Genomic DNA, 21,410 nt, shown 5'->3' on the forward strand with positions numbered 1-21,410 from the left:
TGCCTGCATATCAATTGGGGGTTCTCCTAATTTCTGTGCATTTTCCCTTGAAACAGAAACAGCATCACTAAGAAGACTAGGTATCTCTAATATTTCCCACACTATGCATGACAACACTAAATTGACAGAATATCTAAAAGCACTATCCTTTCTGCATGTGGATATCTGTACCGCACGGTAAAACACTCAAAACACTGGTTTCTCCATTTGTCTTGAAATGGGTCATAGACCTTCGGGTTAACAGATGAAATCTATGTTAATCACAAGTTGCACAGTGTGTAAATAATCATCATTAGATGACACTAATGAATGTACTGTACACTAATCGGTTAAATGTAGAACACCACCATATCATTGCACCAAGGTTAAATACATTTGAAGTATCTTAATGCACACAAATGTACATTATATCAAATGATTGATGGAACATCAGAGTGATAATGTTCATTTTCTTTGCCTAACAGCCTTGAGAAAGTCGTGGGTTACATTCCCATTACGACGAAACACGTGTTGGCTGTGACGTATCCAGAAATTAAACAACACCAAAGAACACCTTGACTAATAAGGACCTAATTATTTAAGAATGTATTGTGTTGTATGATGAAAATTATATATACATATTCTGAATTATCTAACGTGTGCTAAGGAGTTTGAGACCTCTTATCCAATGCCTGGTCCGATAGCACGGTCAAGAGACACCGATCAGCCTGGAGGCGATGTTGTAGTTGGTGTGTGCAACGGGGTTGGAATCCTGTGGGCGCAGACGTAGTGCAGATCTTGAACTTTCTGTCAAGTCTAGTCTAACAAGTTTTGGCCTACCGGTCAGTGAATACCTTCCGATTGGCCATTTCGGCAGGGCACATTCCTGTTTAAGGAGCGCCTGTACGGGAACACCCCTTCGCATGTATACTTCTGAGGAGGCTCATTTTGTCTCTACCTCCTGAACCGCGTTACCCAGAGTGATGGGATGTCAACAAAGTTCTCAACTTATTTTTGTCTTGGCAGCCCAATGAGTTCTTGTCCAGGAAGGAGTGGCCGGCTAAGCTGGCGATGCTCCTCTGGCTAGTCTTGTGCAGACAAGTTTCAGATGTCGGTCCCTGGATATCACGGGCAGGGTTTTTTCTCCTACCGGGGTTTCTTTTACTATTCATCGAAGAACCAAATGTCACACGAGAGTGATAAGAGTACCCTGAATTTCCAGAGTCCCTGAAATTGTGTGTGGTGCAGTGCTTAAAAGCATATGAGGAGATGTCTTTGGAGCTTAGACCTCCAGACGAACAACAGCTTTTGATTGCCCTCCGCATAAGAGCGGTTCATCTCCCATGATTGCACGTTGGGTGCGGTAGGTCATGCAAGAGGCTGGTATTAACCTGCGACAGTTTGGGGCCCATTCTGCGAGGGGAGCGATGGCTTCCAAAGCTTCTACGCTTGGGGCAAGGTTGTAGGACATAATGAACGCTGCGGATTGGTCCTCGGACTCAACCTTTAAATGATTCTACTTCAAACCTTTTATTGATATGGCCCGCTTGGTGATAAGTAAGCTTTAAACTAGCATAATCCGGTCCTGATATACAATGAAACATTTCCTAGCTTTCTTAGCGGAAAGTTTCAATTCTATTAAGGACTTGGAGGCAGAGAGGTTGCGATATACCCGCCTGTTGGGAGTAAGTACCTTTTCTCTATGTCTTATTTGGCATGTTGGTCTAATTCTGGGGTCTATTTGGGATGGAATTGTTTTTCAGTTAATGAGCAGTTTTAGGTACTGGTGATTCAGAGTCCAGAGTTTTTTCTCTGTTACAATGGTGTTCATTGGAATGCTTCAAATGTTCGGTGACTAGCTTCCAGTTCTGATCCATTTTATTTGGTTCCAGGAGGAGATTCTGGAAATCAGAATGCGTAGAGTTAGACGGATGGCGTGATTTACGCGATGAAAGAGGAAGACCGGGCCACCTAAGAGGGGCTATATCCTGGATCCTGGGTTCTGATTGGACAATGTTATTCATGGATGAGCTGGTCTGTTGTTTGTTTCTCCAATTTCCCTGGACATATGGGAAATGTGGTTTTGTTGGTATTATTAGAATGGCTGCTATGAAAATTAAAGTGAAGAAAGTATAGCAAAATCCTCGCCTCTGAGCCATTAATGGAATTGAAACTTTGTTACGAAAGCTAGGACATTTTTAATTGCTAAACTCATTGAGGTCACGAAATCGGGTGCCCCTACAGATCAATCTCCCCCCTAGTGTGGTCCACGGCATCTCACTAATCTGATTTACTAAAATTGATTTTGATCTTAGGGCATTTTCCTGCTGCCTGGAAGAAGGAAGCGGTTTTTCCCTTGACCCCCAAACCATGAAAAACTATTGACCTATTTCACGCCTTTCTTTGCCAGCCATGGTTCTTGAGAAAGCCATGAATGTGGAACTTGTGACTTTCCTTGACGAACATAATCTTCTGGACTTTTCTAAGTTTGGATTTACTGTCCCAAGTGGGCCTTGCAACTGCTACAGAAGAAATTAGATCCATTGTGGACAAGAGTGGTAATGCGCCTCTGATTCTGCTGAACTTATTGGCCATGCCTGAAACAGGCAACCACTCGCTGTTAATCAACCGTCTGGAATCCATCAGCCTCATGGACTCTGCCCTCTCAAGTTCATTTCTAGCAGATAGAGATCAAGTTGTAACTTTGGGAGATTTTGTGTCTGAGCCTTTTTCCCTTACTTGTGGGGTCTCACATGGATCATCACTGAGCCCCACTCTTTTCAATAATTTTGTCACCCTTTGGGCGAACCTGATTCGATCTTGTGGTTTCTCTCTGATTTGCTACTCCGACAACACGCAGATTATAGTCTCAGTCGTGTGTGACGTCGAAAAGGTGGCCAAACAGTTAAATGGCACAAATTGTCACCTGGATAAAGGGTATTGCCTCAAATTAAACTCTGATATGATCAAGGTACTTCTATTCAGTAAGGACACCTCCTTCTGGACTGTTTCTTGGTGCCCACAAAATCTATGCCCTCTCCCCTCCAGTAAAGAAGGCTAAAAACCTAGGTGTCCTTTATGCCGGTTGTTGGAACTGGCCCTTTTTGCAGGGTTATCCCCAAACTTTTTGCTTCTTCCTCCCTTATTTTTCCTGACCTGTGGCTGTTGGCAATAGGACTCAGCACACTTTACCACTGCTGATCAGTGCTAAAGTGCATATGCTCTCTGTGTAAATTGTTATTGTAATTGGATATACATGATTGGCATATTTGTATCACCAAGAAGTCCCTAGTAAAGTGCACTGGGTGTGCCAGGGCTGGTGATGACAAATGCTACTAGTGGGCCTGCAGCACTCATTGTGCCACCCACATGAATAGCCCTAAAATGGTGTCTCGGGCCTGCCACCGCAGTGCCTGTGTGCAGTCTGTGAACTGCCATGTCCTCCTTGTTTAGTGTCCCCACTGACCAGGCCTAACCCTTCCCTTTCTGTACACATTTGTCACCCCTATGGAAGGCCCAAGGTCCTTGGGCAGGGTGCAGTGTATGTGAAAGGTAGAGCATGTACTAGTGCAGGTGACATGCTCTGGTAGTGAATTACAGCCATTTTCGTTTTTCACTATTGTAAGGCTATCTTGCCCCATAGGCTATCATGGGGAATGCTGGCTACAGTGGCTACCAGCATATCTTCCCATAGGAGCAAGATGGGACATACAAGTCTAGTATCCCTGAACTCAGAATTTAATAACACATCTTTTAGGAAAGGTTGTTTTTAAATCCTGTGTTTGAGAACAGCACTTTTAGAAAGCGGCTGTTCTCTTGTTTGACCTTTCTGTGTGCCTTGGCCTGTTTGTGAATTGACTGTCTGGTTTGAGAGTGACAGGGGCTGGGGAGCCCCCAGGAGGCTGGATGAGTCAGCCCTTGGCTGAATGACTGCATCTGCATCTTGAGTGGTGGGAGGGGATAGCACCTGGGACCTGAATAGGACTGTGCCTGCCCCCCAAAGTGCTGGCTCCACCTCCTGTGGTGCGTCTGATGTCTCTGCCCTGCACTGTGAAAGGAAAGAAGGAATCATGTTAACAAAGTGCTCCAGGGCTGTGCTTTCCCTCCACGATGCTGGCTCCACCTCCTGCTGGGCGGCTGACGACACTGCCCCTCTCTCTGAATGGAAAGGAGAGGCCAGGAGAACAAAGTGCCCAAGGAACACCCAGAACTGGTTCAGACCGGGCTCAGAGCCCTCCTGCACAAAGGGAACAAAGACTTTTAGGGGTATAAGTACAGGACCCCAGACTACAGAAAATTAGATCATCCTGGAATCAAGAAGGAACCTCTGTCAAGGAGAAAGCTGAAACTGAAGAAGGAAGACTACCCTACTGTTGCTCTGCTGGACTGACCAGCTGTTGCTTTGCTGCCAAAGAGATGGGAAGGACTTTGCTTTGTGCTGTGTCCCCTTGCTTGAAGGAATCTCCAAGGGCCTGAGGGAGAGCTGGCTCCCTGTTATGAAGTCCCAGGAACAAAAGGACTTCACCCCCAGCTTCCCTGAACTCTACTGAGAGAGTTCTGTCCTTCCTGGAGTGCGTGCCCCATGTGTGGTGCCTCTAGAAGTTGTACCTGTGTTGGGAAGCTGGAAACCAAGCTTTTAAAGACTTTCTGCAAGTTTTGTCGCATTGCTCACTTGCGGAGCACATCCCTGACAGTGCGAAGAAATTCCTGCTGCTACGAAGGCCGAGATCGTCGCAGCGCCTGTTGCCGCTGCCAGAGCCGTCGCATCCTTCGTTTGCGGGACGCACCAGACAGTTGCGGGAAGATTACCATGATGCGAGTGTCGTCGCAGAGCCTGTTGTCGCTGGGTAAGATCGCCGCACAGCTTGCTTGCGGACCGCATCACGTCGCTGCGAGTGTTGTCGCAGAAGCCATCGCATCAAGGAACTGCGAGGGAGATATCACCGCTGGTCCGCGCATCGTCGCCCCGGAGATCGTCGCAACTCCAAAGATCATCGCATCGTGCCTTTGCGAGAGAAAACTTCCTACGGAACCTACTCACAGGAATCCATACAAGTCTGCCTTCCTCCCCATACAGACCGGATTCGTCGCAACACACCCGCTGCTGCAGCATGGTTGTTGCTCCTGAGACCCCAGGGTCTCAGGAGCAACGCATCGCTTGTTTTCCACCGCACCAACTTCAGCTTTGGAACTTTGTCGCATTTAAAAGGTACTGTTGGCTAAACGTCACGCAACTGTGGATTATTTTATCGCAACCTTAAGAACTCTTTTGCAACCATATTCTTGAACTGTGTATGTTGGGTTTTTGTCGTTTTGGTCTTGTGTAGTTTAGATTAAATACCTTTATTTTTCTAAAATGTTGTGGAGTCAGTTTGTGGTGTTTTCACTGTTACTCTGAGTGTTGGTACAAATACTTTACACATTGCTTTTGGATAAGCCTGACTGCTTGTGCCAAGCTACCAAGGGGGTGAGCAGAGGTTATCTAAAGAGTGTTTCCTCCTTACCCTGCCAACTAGAGACCCCCAGCTCTAACACCGGAAAACTATCTTTCTCGGGTCAAATAAACCAGGTTACTTCATCCTATTTTTTCCTGGTAAGAATTTTGAGGGAGATGTTTCCTTTTATTCCTCCAGAACTTCAAAAAGCTATCATTATTGCCTTGGGCATCTCTAGGATTGACTATTGCAACGCTCTGTATGTAGGGATTAAAAAACATCTGTTGAACAAGCTCCAAACTCTCCAAAAAGCTGTGGCCCAGCTACTTATGAAAATTCCAAAATTTAACTCTGTCTCTCAAAACATCCCTAACCTTCAACGACTTCCAGTTCGAGTGTGAGTGAATTTTAAGGCTCTGTGCATGTCACACAAGGCTCTTCACAACGCTGACACTTATTTCTTTAACCGGTTGACCGCGGTGCGAATTCCGCTGCGGCGCGTGTGAAATGAGGAGTGGGCGTGGTTCGGACGGCCCCCGGTCGTCCTCCGTACACGCCCACCGTGGCGTCGGATGGCCGTCCGCATCAAACGGGTTAAAAAGAAATTCCAATGCACGCTTTGATCCACTGCAGTCAAAATAATGATCATCCACAGGTTCAGCAAAGCCGACTGGGGTGGCAGAAGTTTTTCCTTTGACACTTGCAAATTATGGAATTTGTTGCCCTTTGAGCTTAGAGCACAATCTGAATCGCAGCAGTTTAGGAAACTGTTAAAAACTTCACCCTTCGCACGCTCCTTACTGTATTAGGTCTTTCTTCTGAGCTTGTTGTCTGACGCTAGCACCAAGAAGCCCTTGGGCTTTTCCACGCTTTATACGTGTTTACTTACTTCTAGATGTAGATGGCACAGTATGGAACAGTTAAGAGGCTCAGGAGTAATTTGGAACGAGACTTCACATAAAATGTGGTGAATCTATATTGGAATGTTGGGAGCTCCATTGAGGACAATGAAGTGGCTCATGGCTAATAATGGTCTTTTGCTCCATCATTTCACTGTTAGTCTTTCTGTTTTTCCATTTTTATTAATTTATGCATTCTATCCTGGGGGGTGGAATGTTCTGATAGCCTTATAGCCTTCCGCCTTAAGCTACACCGATTGTGAAATTCCCTCTTCCTCGTTCTAGTCCCAGGTGTGTGTCGGGCCTTCAACTCCGGCTCAAGGCCTTTAATAAGCGTGATAGACCTCAGCGCTGGTTATAAGGCTATATTATAACTGTTTAGGCCTCTCCAGAGGGCTGTTCTGTTTTTTTTAAACAGCAAATGACCGTTTAATATTATTTGATCGAACGGTCATTTGCTGTTTGCAGTATGTTACTAAAGAAATAAACACGTTTTTGGCATTTTGTAAAAGAAGAATAAAAGAAAGTTTTGGCATTTCGAAAAAAAGATGATTAACATTATACACTGCTGGGCTAGCCAGTGTTTAACTGTGCATATGTGAATATGTTTTGAAAATGCAATATATACTTTTAATGGGAGACATGGATTTATGAGAGGTTTCTCTAGATGTAAATAAATGACTTGGCTAGTAAGTGCAATCACTGCTGAGAACGAATTCTGCACGACTGATGAAAACAGCAGATGCTATTTGCACAGTGTGCTGAAGTTAATATCCCTCTCCGTAGCATGGCAGTTGCAGCAAAACCAGCATGTATGCTACTGCTCCACGTTTACCATCGGTTTCCTTTTACTTTCGTATCTCCAACTATTTTCCATTTGATTTCATAAATCTCAACCTTAAAGGAATAAGATTTCATCGTTGTGGCAGAATGACCGTGTATTAAGCAAGATGTATGTTTTTCCCCCCAAGGTTTTGAAGGGTGATTTTAAGGCTCCAAGCAACTTGAAAGGAAATATTCAGGTAATTAGTCGTGCTGGTTAATTTAATTCTATTGTTCATTCTTGGCTCTTTACTGGTTTAGTCAGTTTTAACATTCGCCTTTTGTATACACTGTATCGTACATGTTTCACGTTGTTTGAAATGTATACACGCCAGGGGACTTTTTATTTGTATTTAAATGGTTTTATTAATGTACATTGCATGTTAATTCCTGTCTCCTATCCTTTACGGATTGGTTGTTCTGGCCGGAAACACATTTTCCTAAGTGGTTTTAGTAGAGCTATTAAATATTAAGCAAGTTGACTTATGCACAGGGCTATACATATCGCAATCTAAGCATGGGGCTTGCCATCAGTCACTCGGGCCTAATTTGTGCCTGTGCTTAGAGCTGGTAGTTATCAGCACTTATTTATGGGAACCAAGACTTCATTTTCCCAGTCAGATTTTGACCCAGAGTAAGAGAGAAAAGGATGTAGACAAAAATAGTAAAACAATAACAAACAGAGAAGGCAGGGGCGAAATATATTCTGCAATATTGATGTAAAGTGACCGTAAGATGAGTGATGTAAGAAAGAGAAATGTAGTTGAATTAATTCAGGCCGCCTTGTAAGGCAGAGTGAAAGTTTTGTTACGCCAGCATAATCTCAAATCATTTAACTCATTTTGTGTTAAATGAAATTGTCATTACGCCACATTCAAATCTGGGTAAAAATCCTATTGCTAAGGCAAAGCAACAACACAAACGAATAGAACGTTGGCAGCTGCTCTCAGCACTTGTTTTTTGCTTTTTTGTTAGCGCAAAATGGGTCTTTGCATCCACAATAGATGGAAGGAGACATTTAATGCTATAAAATAGCACTTAATGCCAGATTTTCAATTTGATGAACTTTTCCAAAATATTACGTAATTATACTAAAGGATATTACGCAAAATTTCTCACAGTTGTACAGTACAGCCTTGATATTCAGCAACTAACCACCATAGGCAGCTCCTAAGAAAACTTTGGGCACTTATTCATTTATTTATTTATAAATTAAGCATAGTAGTCAGCCAGACCTTTCAAGACATCCTAGGTTGTTTAGGATTTTTTTTAATACTAAACCTTATCCCAGAATAATTTTAAAAATGGTTTAACAAGACACACTTTAGCATTTCGAATACATATCATTTTGGATTTATCGGCTTAACTCCTTAAGCAACGACTCTAGTGACTGTGATGCTGCCACAACCATGCGTTCTGCTTTGGCACAAGAAAGGTTACAGCTGATTTCCTTATTAAAAATGTCAGAGTATGTCAAGGGAATCTACACAGGGACCTCCTAATTTAACACCTACTTTTATGGAGCAAATGAATTAAGAAGTTCTGCATAGTAGGTTCTTTGATAGTCATAACCTTTGAATAATTCCATGCTGTCCGCACGGACCCTGGAATACCTTCACTGTATGTAGAACATACAGGAAAAGATCTGTATAGTGTCCATCACTGAAAGTCATTTTCCATTCATTTGTGATGTAGATTGTCAGGGTTGTTGTTCCTTGAGAATGCTGATAGACTGCAGGATATATGAACTGGAAAGGGACTGTGCCTGAAAGCATAGAAAAAGAAAAAAAACTGTCTGATGAGTTAACACAAGAAAACACAAAATGTGACCTTTACCTTAACGAAACCCAGAAGAACCCCATCCCACAATTCACTGTAATGGCAGTTTGCCTGTGAGAGTTAGTTTTTTTTGCAGCTTCTTCTGAGATGATCTCAGAACACCTCTGGTGATTTTTATTCCCTCAACTTTATTACTAATGTTAAACTACTTTTAGTGCTTTTCAAAGCTTTTCCCTTGCCATTTATCACCTCCTGTGTCAAGTGAAATACTTTTACAGTTTTTTCTGAGGAAAATTCTGTAAACAATGTCAGCTCTTTTCACATAGTACCCTCCTGGGGCAGAAACAAAAGCTTCCTCCGATGCCCACAAAGTTTGTGTGATGAGTCTATCTCTTCAACGCCTCACAAAAGGTTTTGACGTTTGCAGTGTCATTTCAAAAAGGACACTTTAAGAAAGAGAAGGCATCAGACTTAGTGGATGGATGGAAGATATGAAGGCAGACAAATGTGGGAGAAGACTGGAGAGGTCTCTTTCTCTGCATTCTCCTGGGATAAGGCACAAAACAGATAAAGACTCACTTAAGAGGAGATCAAAACCCCAAGAATCTCATTCTCAACACCACCACTGTCATCGTCATGCGTCGACGTCAAATCAATCGCCTTCAGTGTTGAAGTCTGTTCCCCCCCCCCCCCCCACCCCCACCCCCCCACGTTGACGGCACATCACCACCGTTTGATGTCTTTATTGACTACAAGGCCTTGCTCAATACCAAAAGACAGGTACGGCACTGACCTCATGCTCTCTTTAAGCACCATCAACTCTTCATTTGACAGAAAGGCACTGATCAATGTCCTGATCACACAGGTCAACACCACTTTCTCATTGTTCGCCTTCATGGTCACGTCATTCGATGTCACGATCATGCCAGACTTTGACAACTAAACACTCGATGGCAAAAAGACATGCCTCTCCACCAAGGCTTTGTCCATGAGACAGCATACAATGTTGAACACCTCTCAACGTCGTACATCATTCAGACGGAAATCTCTTCGTCCTCTTCACATTGGTGTGGTCCATCACAGCGTATGGACCCTTCCTCACTTCAACAAGATTAAAGTCTTCCGCCAATCCGTCCCGGTATTCATCCTTCTGATCCTCTTCAGATTCCTTCTCAAGAGCGACTTCAATGTCACCTATTCGCAAATGGGACGCTCTTTTATCTATAAAAACTCCCACAAGGGCTAGATCTTAGTCGCCCCCTGTCACCGTCAACTCCATCACAAACAGGATCTTCAGATTCCTCTTCATCATATATACCAACATTTCCACCCGTCTCCCCATCTGCATCTTCACCAGTTGATGATATCACCTTTCTAGACGCAATAGTCAGAGGAGCTTCTAAGCTCAACATCCAACTCCTCAGCCATCAGTATCTGATATACTGGAAACTCTGCAACCTAGAGCTACACCAAGGCCTCTTTTACCTCTTCTTCCAGGGCTGTTAAACATAGTTCAGGAAAAGTTTCTGACCCCGGCTACAGTAAAATCTGCAACTCCAAGGCGATTAAAGAAATACTAACCTTCGCTTCAGGATCCAGACTTCCTCAAGGCTGATCCTAAACTGAACTCCATAATTGTCACAGCAGTACACAGGAAACACTCCTCTTCTCCAGAGACCGCGGTGCCACCTGACTGAGAAAGCAAATGGATGGATGCTATAAGGAAGAAAATGCGTGGTACAGCATCTGCATATGTGCAAAATGCCAATTCAGCAGCATTATTGGGCAGATATCATCGGGCAATTCTGAAAGGAATGAAGTATTTCATATCTGTTCTACCTGAGCACAGACAACAGGATTATATAGAGATGGCCAGAGGGGGCTCTGTTATATCAAAATCAATCCATCAGCACTATAGTTGACTCTGTCCGTCACTGCTTTTTTCCCATGGCATTTCACTAAGACGTACATCCTAGTTGAGACGCATCTTTAAAGCCAGATGCCCAGCTGAAGATTGTTAATTTGCCTTTCTCCGGATCCTCCCTCTTCGAACTGCACGCGGAAGAGGAAATGCTGTATATAAAAAATGAAGCCGAAATGGTTAAAGCAGTAGGTTTAGAGAAACAGAAAAAAATCTTCAAACAGTGTAAACCCAAGGACAAATGGCATTTTTACCATAGGATTCAAACCCCTAGATGGCCCTACCAATACCAACTACAACAGAGATAACCTTAATGATCTTTTCAAAACCGGTATCAAAGAAGATCCTCTCCGCACAAGCCCTTGCAGACAAGGGTAAAAATTCTCAATCGAAGCAATGAGGATCACATACCCCCTCCACAATTATCCACTCGGGTGGAGGGATCGGTACAGTTTTATTGGACAAAATTGACAACAGACAAATGGGTCCTAAATATTATTCAGAAGAGCTACATTCTTCATTTCCGCAGCACTCCCCCGCCGGCCTCTCCTCAATAAACCTCAATGGCCCATTTGCGCGACCTCAAGCAGGAAACATCTAATCCTACTGCACAAGAAAGCCAAATAAGTAGTCCTGCAACATTAAAGGAACAAAGGAGTTTATTTGGGATACGTTTTGGTCAAGAAGAAAAATCACCTACACCAGATTTGGCCAATTCCGGACCTCGGGTTCCTCGACAAATTTACAGAGAGAAATTCAGAATGCTTTCACTGCACCAAATTGTACTGCACTTGAGAAAAGACGATTGGCTGTGTGCAGTAGATCTACAGGATGCATATTTTCATATTCCCATACTACTGCGTCACAATTTCTCAGATTTGTAGTGGGCTATCAATATGCGATGCTCCACTTTGGGGTAAAATCATGCCCACAAACGTTTTCCAAGTGCATGACAGTGGTTGCGGCTCAACTAAGAAAGCAAGGGATTTTCGTATATCCATACCTGGACAACTGTTTCATCAGAGCAGAGTCTTTTCACAAAGCAAAGGACGACTACACCACCACAGAATTTTATCCTGGCAAAACTAGGTCTCCAGGTCAATGCACAGAAGTCCATTGAAACACCGGTTCAGTACCTCACATTTCTAGGAGCTACTCTCGAAAAGAAAGCACGTCTCCTTCGGAGGAGAGAGTTTTTTCAATTCAAATGAAATGTTCACAAATTCTGCAACAGACGTAGCCGACGGTTCACAAGGCAGCGTCTCTATTAGGATCAATGGTGTCCTGCATCAATATTGTACTGAACGCACGTCTGTACATGAGAACCCTACAAGCTTGTCTGGATGATCAATGGTCTCAGAGGACAGGCCTTTGGGAAGATTAGATTCTCCTGACATCCAATGCACACCAATCCCTGTCATGGCGGTCCAACTCAGACAATTTCTAACAAGGGTTCCTTTTCAAAAAGCAACACCATCTCAGACAATCATCACTGATGCATCACTAACAGGATGGGGTGCCCACATGAACAATCTCACCATCCAAGGTCTCTGGTCTCAAAAAGAAAAGAATTACCACATAAATCTGCTAGAGCTAAAAACAGTATTACTGGCCCTCAAAGCTTTTCTTCCACCTCTTCAATTAAAGACCTGATCGATTCAAACGGACAACACCACCATGATGTTTTACGTCTACAAACAGGGTGGAACAAGGTCCAGGCAGCTATCTTAACAGCCGCAAACACTGGCATTTGGCTGTGGAGAGAGGGCTTTCCTTTACTGCCTTTCACATCCTGGGGATTTTAAGTGGAAGCAGATTTCCTCAGCCGTTTTCAGGTGGAAAATCACTATTGGGTCCTCAACGACCAAGTCGTAGATTAGATCTTCCTAAAAGGAGGCACCCCAACATTAGATCTGTTCGCTACCACCCAAAATTCAAAATGCCTAGACATCGCAACCAGTGCTCCAAAACCGAAGTCTCTAGGCAATGCCCTTTTGATATCCTGTTCGACTCCATTTGTGTGCGCCGTACCACCAATTCCGCGGGTGATCCAAAAGCTACCGAGATCGCGCACCACAATGATCCTCATAGCTCCGGATTGGCCGAGACATTGGTGTTACACTCTACCTACCTTTTTTCCAAATCCTACTTATGCAGCAGAGAGAGCATTACCCTTGCTAGATCTTAAGAGCCCTTTGTTTCTACTTAGACAGATCAAAAGCTAATCGAAAATCTTCCCAACTGTTCATAAATAATTTTTTTAAATGATTTTTATTGGCCTTTAGAATCAACACAAACACAGATGGCAAGTCACAGTTAATTTTCTGCACTTCCGAGCACCCCACCCTCCCACCCACTGTCCACATCCACAGCATCACGAACAGTTCAGTAGTACCCATCTGCCACCCACCAAACATAACAGTACCACATGCCATCACCCTCCAGGGGGACTTCAGAGGTCCCAAGCCCATGGCCCACCAGCTAGCAAGAGGGGGCATCGTCCCAATCAGTGGGGTTCTCAGCGTGTCAATCCAACCCCAGGCCCCCATCGAAACCATGTTACTATTTCCATTTCCCCCACACCCTGCAGAACTTTCGGGGACAACCCCAGGCTTTGTAGGTCACTCTCTCAGCCGCCATGTACAAATCCATCCCCCTCCTCCAGTCTCCCACTTGAAGGGGCTTCCCACTCTCGCGCCAAATCCCTCTTCGCCATCACCAAGGCCAGTATTACAAAGATCAGGTGTGGGATGCTCCGATCCATGTCATTGGTTACTCCCACTAACACAAATTTGGGGTCCGATGCGAGCGTCCCCTCCAGTACTTTAATCAGGTCCCCCAATATGTACGTCCAGTAAGTGTGAATGATGGGGCAATCCCATAGCGCGTGAAAGAAGGTTCCCTGCGGGTGTCCACATCTCAAACAGGGATCACTAGCTCTACCCATGCGATGCATCCTGGCTCTGTCATAATAGACCCTGTGCAGTATTTTATACTGGATGAGACGCAGTCTGGATTTAATCACGACTTCCCTATGGTGCATCAAGTCTGCCTCCCAGTCTATTGTGTCCATTTCGCCCACGTCCTGTTCCCAGACTGCTCTTAGCTTCCCCAGTCTGTCCGGTGTATTATTATTCAAGGTTTTATATGTCAGGGACACCAGTTTATTAGGTACGTGTTCCTGCAGCAAACGCCCCTCTAGCGGGGCATATTCTGGCAATGGGGAGGTGAGCGCCACCTCGGCCTTCCAGGCGTGGCGTAACTGCTCAGATTTGAGGAACTGCGCTGAACTCAGGCCATACTCCGCCCTCAGGGTCCCAAACGGTTTAAGCTCTCCTTTCGCCCAGGTGTGACCGGGAGCAGCCGTCGCTTCCCGACTCCCCCATACAAATAGTGCAGGCTAGTGCGGCGTGCCATGGTGGCCCTTTCCAGCTTATACGTCGGGTGGTCCGCAGATGCATGGAGCCACTCGTTGATCGTGCAAGATGTTCGGCCCAATAATATGCCTCCACGTCCGTTAGGGAGATCCCTCCATTATATTGATTCCTCTGGAGCGTAGCTAGGGCTATTCTTGGTTGCTTCCTTAACCACAATAAGGTGCTTAGTTCTGCATTTATTACTTGGAAGGTCTGTCTAGAAAGGGGGAAGTATTCATTCTGCAGGGCATACAGAAAGCGGGGCAGCGTGATCATCTTAAACATTGCCGCTCGGCCTAAGATCGTTAGGGGGAGGGACTTCCATCCGAGGGCGTCATCCGCAAAGTTCTTAATCACTCTCTGGATATTTTTTTGATAGGAAGTATGTTTGTTGGTCGTCAGGTCGATCCCCAGATATGTAAACCCTGCCTGGGTGACCTGGAGGGCGCCCGGTAGCGGGGGCCACTCCTCCTCCATGCGTGGGCTATAAAAAAACTATTTGTGCCAGTTTATTATGTACCCCGAGAAGGAGGTGTACCTATCCAGGAGTTTGAATAGCGCAGAGACAGTGGCCGCCGGTTGCGTCACATATAGGAGTATATCATCCGCGTAAAGCGAGATCTTTTCCTCCTGCAGGTCAGCCTGTATTATACGGAAGCCTTGCACCTCTTCGGCCTGGCGGATTTCACAGGCCACTATTTCAACAGTAAGGGCGAATAACAACGGGGGCATCCCTAGCGGGTCCCCTACCTAACAGGGAAGTCGTCAGACAGCATATCGTTCACTTTAACCCGGGCTCTGGCTTCCGTATATAGAAGCCCTACCCACTGTCTAAAATTGGGGCCGACCCCGAATTTAACCAGCGTCTCCTCCAGAAAGGGCCAGTGAACAGCATCAAACGCTTTTTCAGCGTCAAGAGAGAGGAACATATGGGGATCCTCCCTCTGTTACACCTCCATAAGCCAGTTATGGGTCCGCCGTAGGTTTTGCCTGGTCGCCCTGTCCGGCAGGAATCTCGTCTGGTCCTGATGTACCAGGCGGGAGATCACCTGGCGCAGGCGAAGAGCCAGGACCGTAGCCAGAAGCTGGACCTCTACATTTAGGAGGGAGATTGGTCTGTACAACGCGCAGACTTCAGGGGGCCTGCCCTGTTTATATATAGGCACGATCGTGGCCATTCTCAGGTTAGGTGGAAGAGTACCCTCTTGGGTTGTGTCTCTGAAAAGCGCCGGAAGGTGGGGTATCAAGAGATCAGTACTTTTTTTAAAGAATACCACCGCAAGACCATTTGGGCTTGGGGCCTTCCTCAGTCGAAGCCTAGGTATTGCATCTCTTATTTCGATGACCGATATGTCGGCCTCGAGTGTCTCATTATCTTCGTCAGTCAAGACCGTGGATTGGATATTGGCCAGGTAGGATCTTGAGTTCGTCTGGGCCGCCCAGTTCCCTGGCTTTATAAAACTCCTGGAAATAGGATGCATACGCCTGGGCGATCTGGGAGTCCCCTTTCTGTAACTGACCCTGTCCATCAACCACCCTATCTACCCACCGGACATCCCTTTCCCTATGACTCATCTAAGCCAGGAGCTTTCCTGACTTGTCCCCATCATTATACAGTCTGTGCAGGGTTGCAAGTGCCTGTGCCTTTGCTTCATTCGTAACCAGATCCCTGTACTGGTGTTGAGTGTCCAGGAGACGCCGAAGCACTTGTGGGTCCCTACCTGCCAGGTATTGCCGTTCGACGTCTATGATTTGGGCTTCCAGGGTGTGCAGTTCCTTTTGAGCTTTCCGCTTCTCCCAAGATATCCTACTTTGTGCCCTATCTCGAAGCACTGTCTTATATGCTTCCCATACTGTAACCCCCGACTGTACTGAGCCTATATTTTCAGCAAAATACACCTTCGTATCCGCCCTGAGGCCCTGCATTATCTCTGTATTCTGCAGCTCCCACGTTGGCAGTCTCCAGCCCCCATCCCGGAGTCACGGCCTCCCTCCTAGCCTGACCAACAGTGGCAAGTGATCCGAAATACCCCGTGCCAGGTGTTCGGATTCGTCATCCGCCCTAAAAGCATGCCGGGGGAGGAAGATATAGTCCAGTCAGGAGTGTACTTTATGTGCCCCTGAATAATACGAGTAGCTTCATGCGTCCGAATGTAACCATCTCCACACGCCTGTCAAACCTAGGGTACCCATAGTCCTGGCCAGTTGCATTGTTGGGGAGCCGTCATCTCGTAACCCTGACCGGTCCAGGGGGGTGGACATAACGTCAAAGTCGCCAGCTATGAGGTGTTGCGTATCCGGCGTGTCTAGTAGGACCTCCGCCAACCCTGACAACATCCTGGCCTGGAGTTTCGGGGGAGCATAGACCGAGACTAGTGAAACCCGCTGCGTCCCCCATGTTCCCGTCACCCCTACATAGGTCCCCTGGGGGTCTGTCCAGGTCCGGGTCACGTTGAAGGGAGGGGATTCTTTAATCAAGATAGCTACCCCCCCTTGATCCCGCTGTGTAACCTGCATGAGCCAATACTTTGTAAGCTCCTCTCGCCAAGAAACCACATTTCCTTCCCTTAAGGTGGGTCTCCTGGAGCAGACTACGCCCGGGCACAATCGTTTAATGTGTGCTGTTAACAACGCCCTTTTAATCTCGTCACCCAGACCATTGACGTTCCAAGTGAGAACCTTGCAGGGGCCCATCACCCTACCACCCTCAGGGGCTCCATGTGTGGTTACAGTGGCCATGTCGCGGTTGTGGTCAAGTGTGTCTCGTGGGTGGGCCGGACGGCATGTGGCCCTACTAAAGCGGAACTGCGTTCCATATGCCAATCGAACAGAAAACAAAACGCAATACAGAACTTCCCCAACCAGAAAACCAGCTGAACTCTCCCACCCCACCCCCCTCCACTTCGACTCCTCCCGGCAACATGACGGGAAGCGGACTCTAGGGCAGGTAGAGCCCTCCCTCGCCCAACTCACGCCACAAGTTCCAACTCCTGTGGGTGTCCCATAACCATCTGGGTGAAGCCCAGAAAAGAGAGATCAGAAGAGTCTGCACTAGAAAAGAAGGAGAGAGAAATGGAAAGAGAAATAAAGGAATCAGCAAAGTGACATGGGAATTAGAGGGATAGAGATAGGGTTATGGGAGTGCGCGTCCAGCTGGCACACTCCAGCTGAATAGTGTAGGTCATGGTCAACCCTGCATACCCCGGTTCACGAGTTAGTCCGGGGGGGACAGACTGGGATGCCTTGCGCCAGGCTACGTTGCTTATTCCAGTGCCAAAATCTCTGCTGCCAGGGGGTGCATCGAAGGGTCCAACACCTCCTCCCCTCCAGAGGAGGACCGGTCGCTTTCAACGTCCGCAACTCCGTCCACTCCGATATCGGAGTAGCGGAGCGCGTGCGCACCCGCCGTAAGAATGGAGTCAAGTGATCCACCGGTGCGGCGTCTCCTCCTTCCCGAACCCTTTTGGACATATGGGGTAGCTTCCAGGGTGCGACCCTTTCGCAGTTGACGAGGTCAGAGTGAGCGATGCGAGTCCAGAGGTCGGTTGCCAGGCCCGCCCGAGGGCAGCGGCCCACTCATCTGCGTTTCCGGCCCTCTCAAGAGGGGGCGTTCCTCAAGCCATTGCCACGCCTCCTCCGCCGTCTGGAAGAAGTGAGACTTGCCCAGGAAGAGGACCTTCAGTTTTGCCGGAAAAAGCAACATGTATTGGATTTTACGTTCTCTGAGTTTTGCTTTCACGGAGTCAAAGGTGCGCCTCTGCTTTTGCACTTCCCTACTGTAGTCTGGGAAAATCATTGTTTTCATGTCTGATGTCTCCCAATTTCCGGGCTTCTCTTAGTATCATATCCCTATCAAGGAAGTTCAGAAAACGGGCTATCACTGGCCGGGGCTGGACTCCCACAGGAGGTCTGGCCAGCAACGCCCGATTGACCCACTATATGACAAAGCAGGAGGAGAATTTGTCAGCCGGGAAGGTGTTCCGTAGCCATGCATGGAGAAAGTGAGGCATATTCGTTCCCTCGATTCCTTCTCTAAAGCCCACAAAATGGAGGTTATTGTGCCGGGCCCAGTTTTCCGCGTCATCCACCCTCCACAGCGGTTCCTTATACGAAGACTGAAGCTCCCGCATACCTTTATTGAGGTCTTGTACTGTATGTTTCACCTCGCCCAGCCTCGTCTGTGACTCTACCAACTAGGTTTCGTAGGTCTTGTCGCAGTAGGGCCACTTCCGTCCCCACCGCACCAATCTGGCCCTCCAGCGCTGTCCTGGATCGCCTGGAGGAGGGTATCTGTGTCAGATCGGGCACCTGAGCTCCAGCTGTGGGGGGGGCAACGACCTTCGTATATTGTTCCATTTTGCCTTGTTGTGGTGGTTTCGGGCCCCCGTCCCTTCCCATCCTGAGATTCCTCGGGTCACCCTCCGCCCGCCTGTGCCCCACTGTCAGAATGCTCCTGGCTTTTGTCGCAGGCGACGGTCGCAGCCAGATTACCAGAGTGGGGAGAGCGTCAATCCTCCCACAGCCTCCCTCTTCTCTCACAGGTCACCCGCCCGTTTGGTGCAAATCACATAAACGTCTTTACCCGCACCAATGCCCACCACCGCCAGGTCCTATGATGTCCCTCAGACCCAATGGACCGCTCCACTCTTCCGATGTTGCCCCTCTAGCCACGTCCTCTGACCCAGCCCCACCCGTCCGCCGGGGCACCCCCACCGCAGGCATGGGGGGGACAATCTAAGGGCTCCGCAGCCTCCACCGGCGCTATTGCAGGGATTACACGCCAGGCCAGGAGGTCGAAGACGGGGGGTGGGAAGGTTGAGCCCCGCTCCTATTCTGCCAGCAAGATTCAGGGGCCCGCCTCTCCCTGCCCCGCCCTCCCCACCGCCTCCATACCTCCAGGTTGGTGTCCTCACTCCGGGCCGGGAAGCGTCCAGTCGCCTCCGAGGCTCCGTACCCCAAGGCCGCAGAGCTGCCCTCTCTCCCGGGTGCCTCGTCCCTGGGCCGGCAGGGGCCTCTCACAGGCCGCCAGCTACTCATTCACTGCTTCCAGCAACCACAGGTAGGGCTCTGGCTCACACCCTACCGAAGGCAGCACACGCAGCGCTCATGGCCCTTCCAGCCTCCCCCGGAGCTCAACTTCCAGGCACCGCCTCGGCCTCCAGTCACTGTAGTTTGCTATGGTAGGGCGGGAGCCTCGCGGCTCCCACCCTACCATAGCAAACTGCTTTGGTTTTTGAAGGAGAAAAAACCAAAGACGATTGCTTTTCTACATGGGGAGCAGCAGGTTAGCTGCTCCCCATGTAGAAAAGCAATGGCGGCTCCCGCAGGATGCGGGGAGCCGGCTGGGACCGTGGGGGGATTGGGGACCCCCCACGGCCCCCAACACGGAGGGCGAGCCCCGGGATGGGGTCCAGGGGGCTAGTAGTGGCCCAGGAGAGGGGGCCACGCGGCCCCCCCTCCTTAAAAAAATGTAAAAATGGCCACAGGGGATGGGGTCCCCGGGGCCATAAGAAACCACAGGAAGGCAGCCCCCCTCCAAAAGATATATATATATATATTTTTAAAAAGGCCATGCCCCGGGGGATGGGGTCCCCGGGGCTGAAAAAGGCCTCGGGGGGGGGGGGGGCGGCCACAAGGCCCCCTTCCCAAAATAAAAATAAAAAAAATAAACATTTGGGGGCAGGCCCAGGGGGCTGGGGTCCCCAGGGCCAAGAAAAAAAGAAAGAGAAGGGGGGCTACACAGCCCCCCTTCTTAAAAGTAAATAAGACGCCCCCTCATTGCACACGTTTGCAGAGGGGGAACTGATTCCCCTTGAATACTGGGGGTCCCTGGGGTCCAACTAGCCCACCAGGAACCTCCAGTATGCGCCAGGGGGCTGCGTTACAGAGAGGTGTAATGAGGCCACGCCCCTTTTTACAACACTCTGCAACGCCGAAATCTAAAAATAAATAGTTAAAAACAATATAGTAAACAGTATTAAAATATAACAATTAATACATTTAAACATTATCATTTACAAAACCTTTGAAATTCACTGAAAAAAACCATAGGTTTCAGCCACGGTATAGTTAGGAATTAGCATTTAAAAAACCTGAAAAATTCCCTGAAAAAACCATAGGTTTCAGCCACATTATAGTTAGGAATTAGCATTTATAAAACCTTAGAAGTTCACTGAAAAAAACATAGGTTTCACACGTTATAGTTAGTTCAGCTAACTATAACTCGCACGCCAGCAATGCACTGCTGATGACGTCACATATCACTCATGACGTCACTGATGACATCATCCTTGTGAAAGTGGCAGACCTCCTCTCATCATAATATAACCTTTGATACACACATTCAAAAATAGAAACTAACATTTTCCAAAAAATTGAGATACCAATACCAGTTACAACAAACTATTCAGTAATTCCAACATCTACATACACATCCACTCATTCACCAACAGTTCTATATAGTCACTCATACTTGTACTCACTCATCATATGTACTCATACACCTATACATCCTGTTACACACCGACACTCATCCATAGAGTTACTCACACACATACTCACACATGCAAATAAACTATCAAACATCCATTTACTTGCATATACAGCTATATACACACCAGTAAACTTACTTCTACAGAAACGTACACATACGTACTCTCTTAAACAATCACTTATAAAAACACATAATTATTTATAAAGGAACTCTTCCAATCTCTCACTCTCACATATACTCACTTATATACATCAATACTCACATATACTAGTTTAAAACATATGTGGTTACTCATAAAGATACTATTGAGACAGTCATTCACTCACTAACACACCCATACACACACTCATCCACCCATACAGTCCTGCACACATGCTGTCTTCAAAACACATACATACAGTGTCACTCATTCATGCATCTATGCGCTAAGTAATACTCCCCACCAAACCATACAGACACTCGTACTGATAGTCAAAAAAAAAACTAATAACCGATATAGACACTCATGTAGCTACTCACCAACCCATGCAGCCACTTATACACAAAGTGAGACACTGATACAGATATTTACATATTTAAACATTACTCACTAATACATGTATTCACTAAGATACACTTAATAAGTCAGTTATACAATTAAATTGATGTTTTTTTTGTAAAATTGGA

General features: G+C 47.0%; 1 protein-coding gene across 3 annotated transcripts in view; it reads left to right on the forward strand.

The window, feature by feature from the left end:
• TPST2 (tyrosylprotein sulfotransferase 2) overlaps window positions 1–21,410 on the forward strand; it is a 423,271-nt gene that overhangs the window by 346,013 nt on the left and 55,848 nt on the right. For 2 of the 3 annotated variants that reach the window (XM_078667304.1, XM_078667305.1), the window contains exon 6: window positions 7,285–7,335. The exons of the other annotated variant lie outside the window; for it this stretch is intronic. In XM_078667304.1, coding sequence (XP_078523430.1) covers window positions 7,285–7,335 — 51 coding nt within the window. The remainder of the gene's footprint in view (window positions 1–7,284; window positions 7,336–21,410) is intronic. 3 annotated transcript variants of the gene reach the window in all.

The sequence above is a fragment of the Lissotriton helveticus genome, chromosome 11, assembly GCF_964261635.1.
Source record: "Lissotriton helveticus chromosome 11, aLisHel1.1, whole genome shotgun sequence".
In the NCBI taxonomy this organism is placed as follows: domain Eukaryota; kingdom Metazoa; phylum Chordata; class Amphibia; order Caudata; family Salamandridae; genus Lissotriton; species Lissotriton helveticus.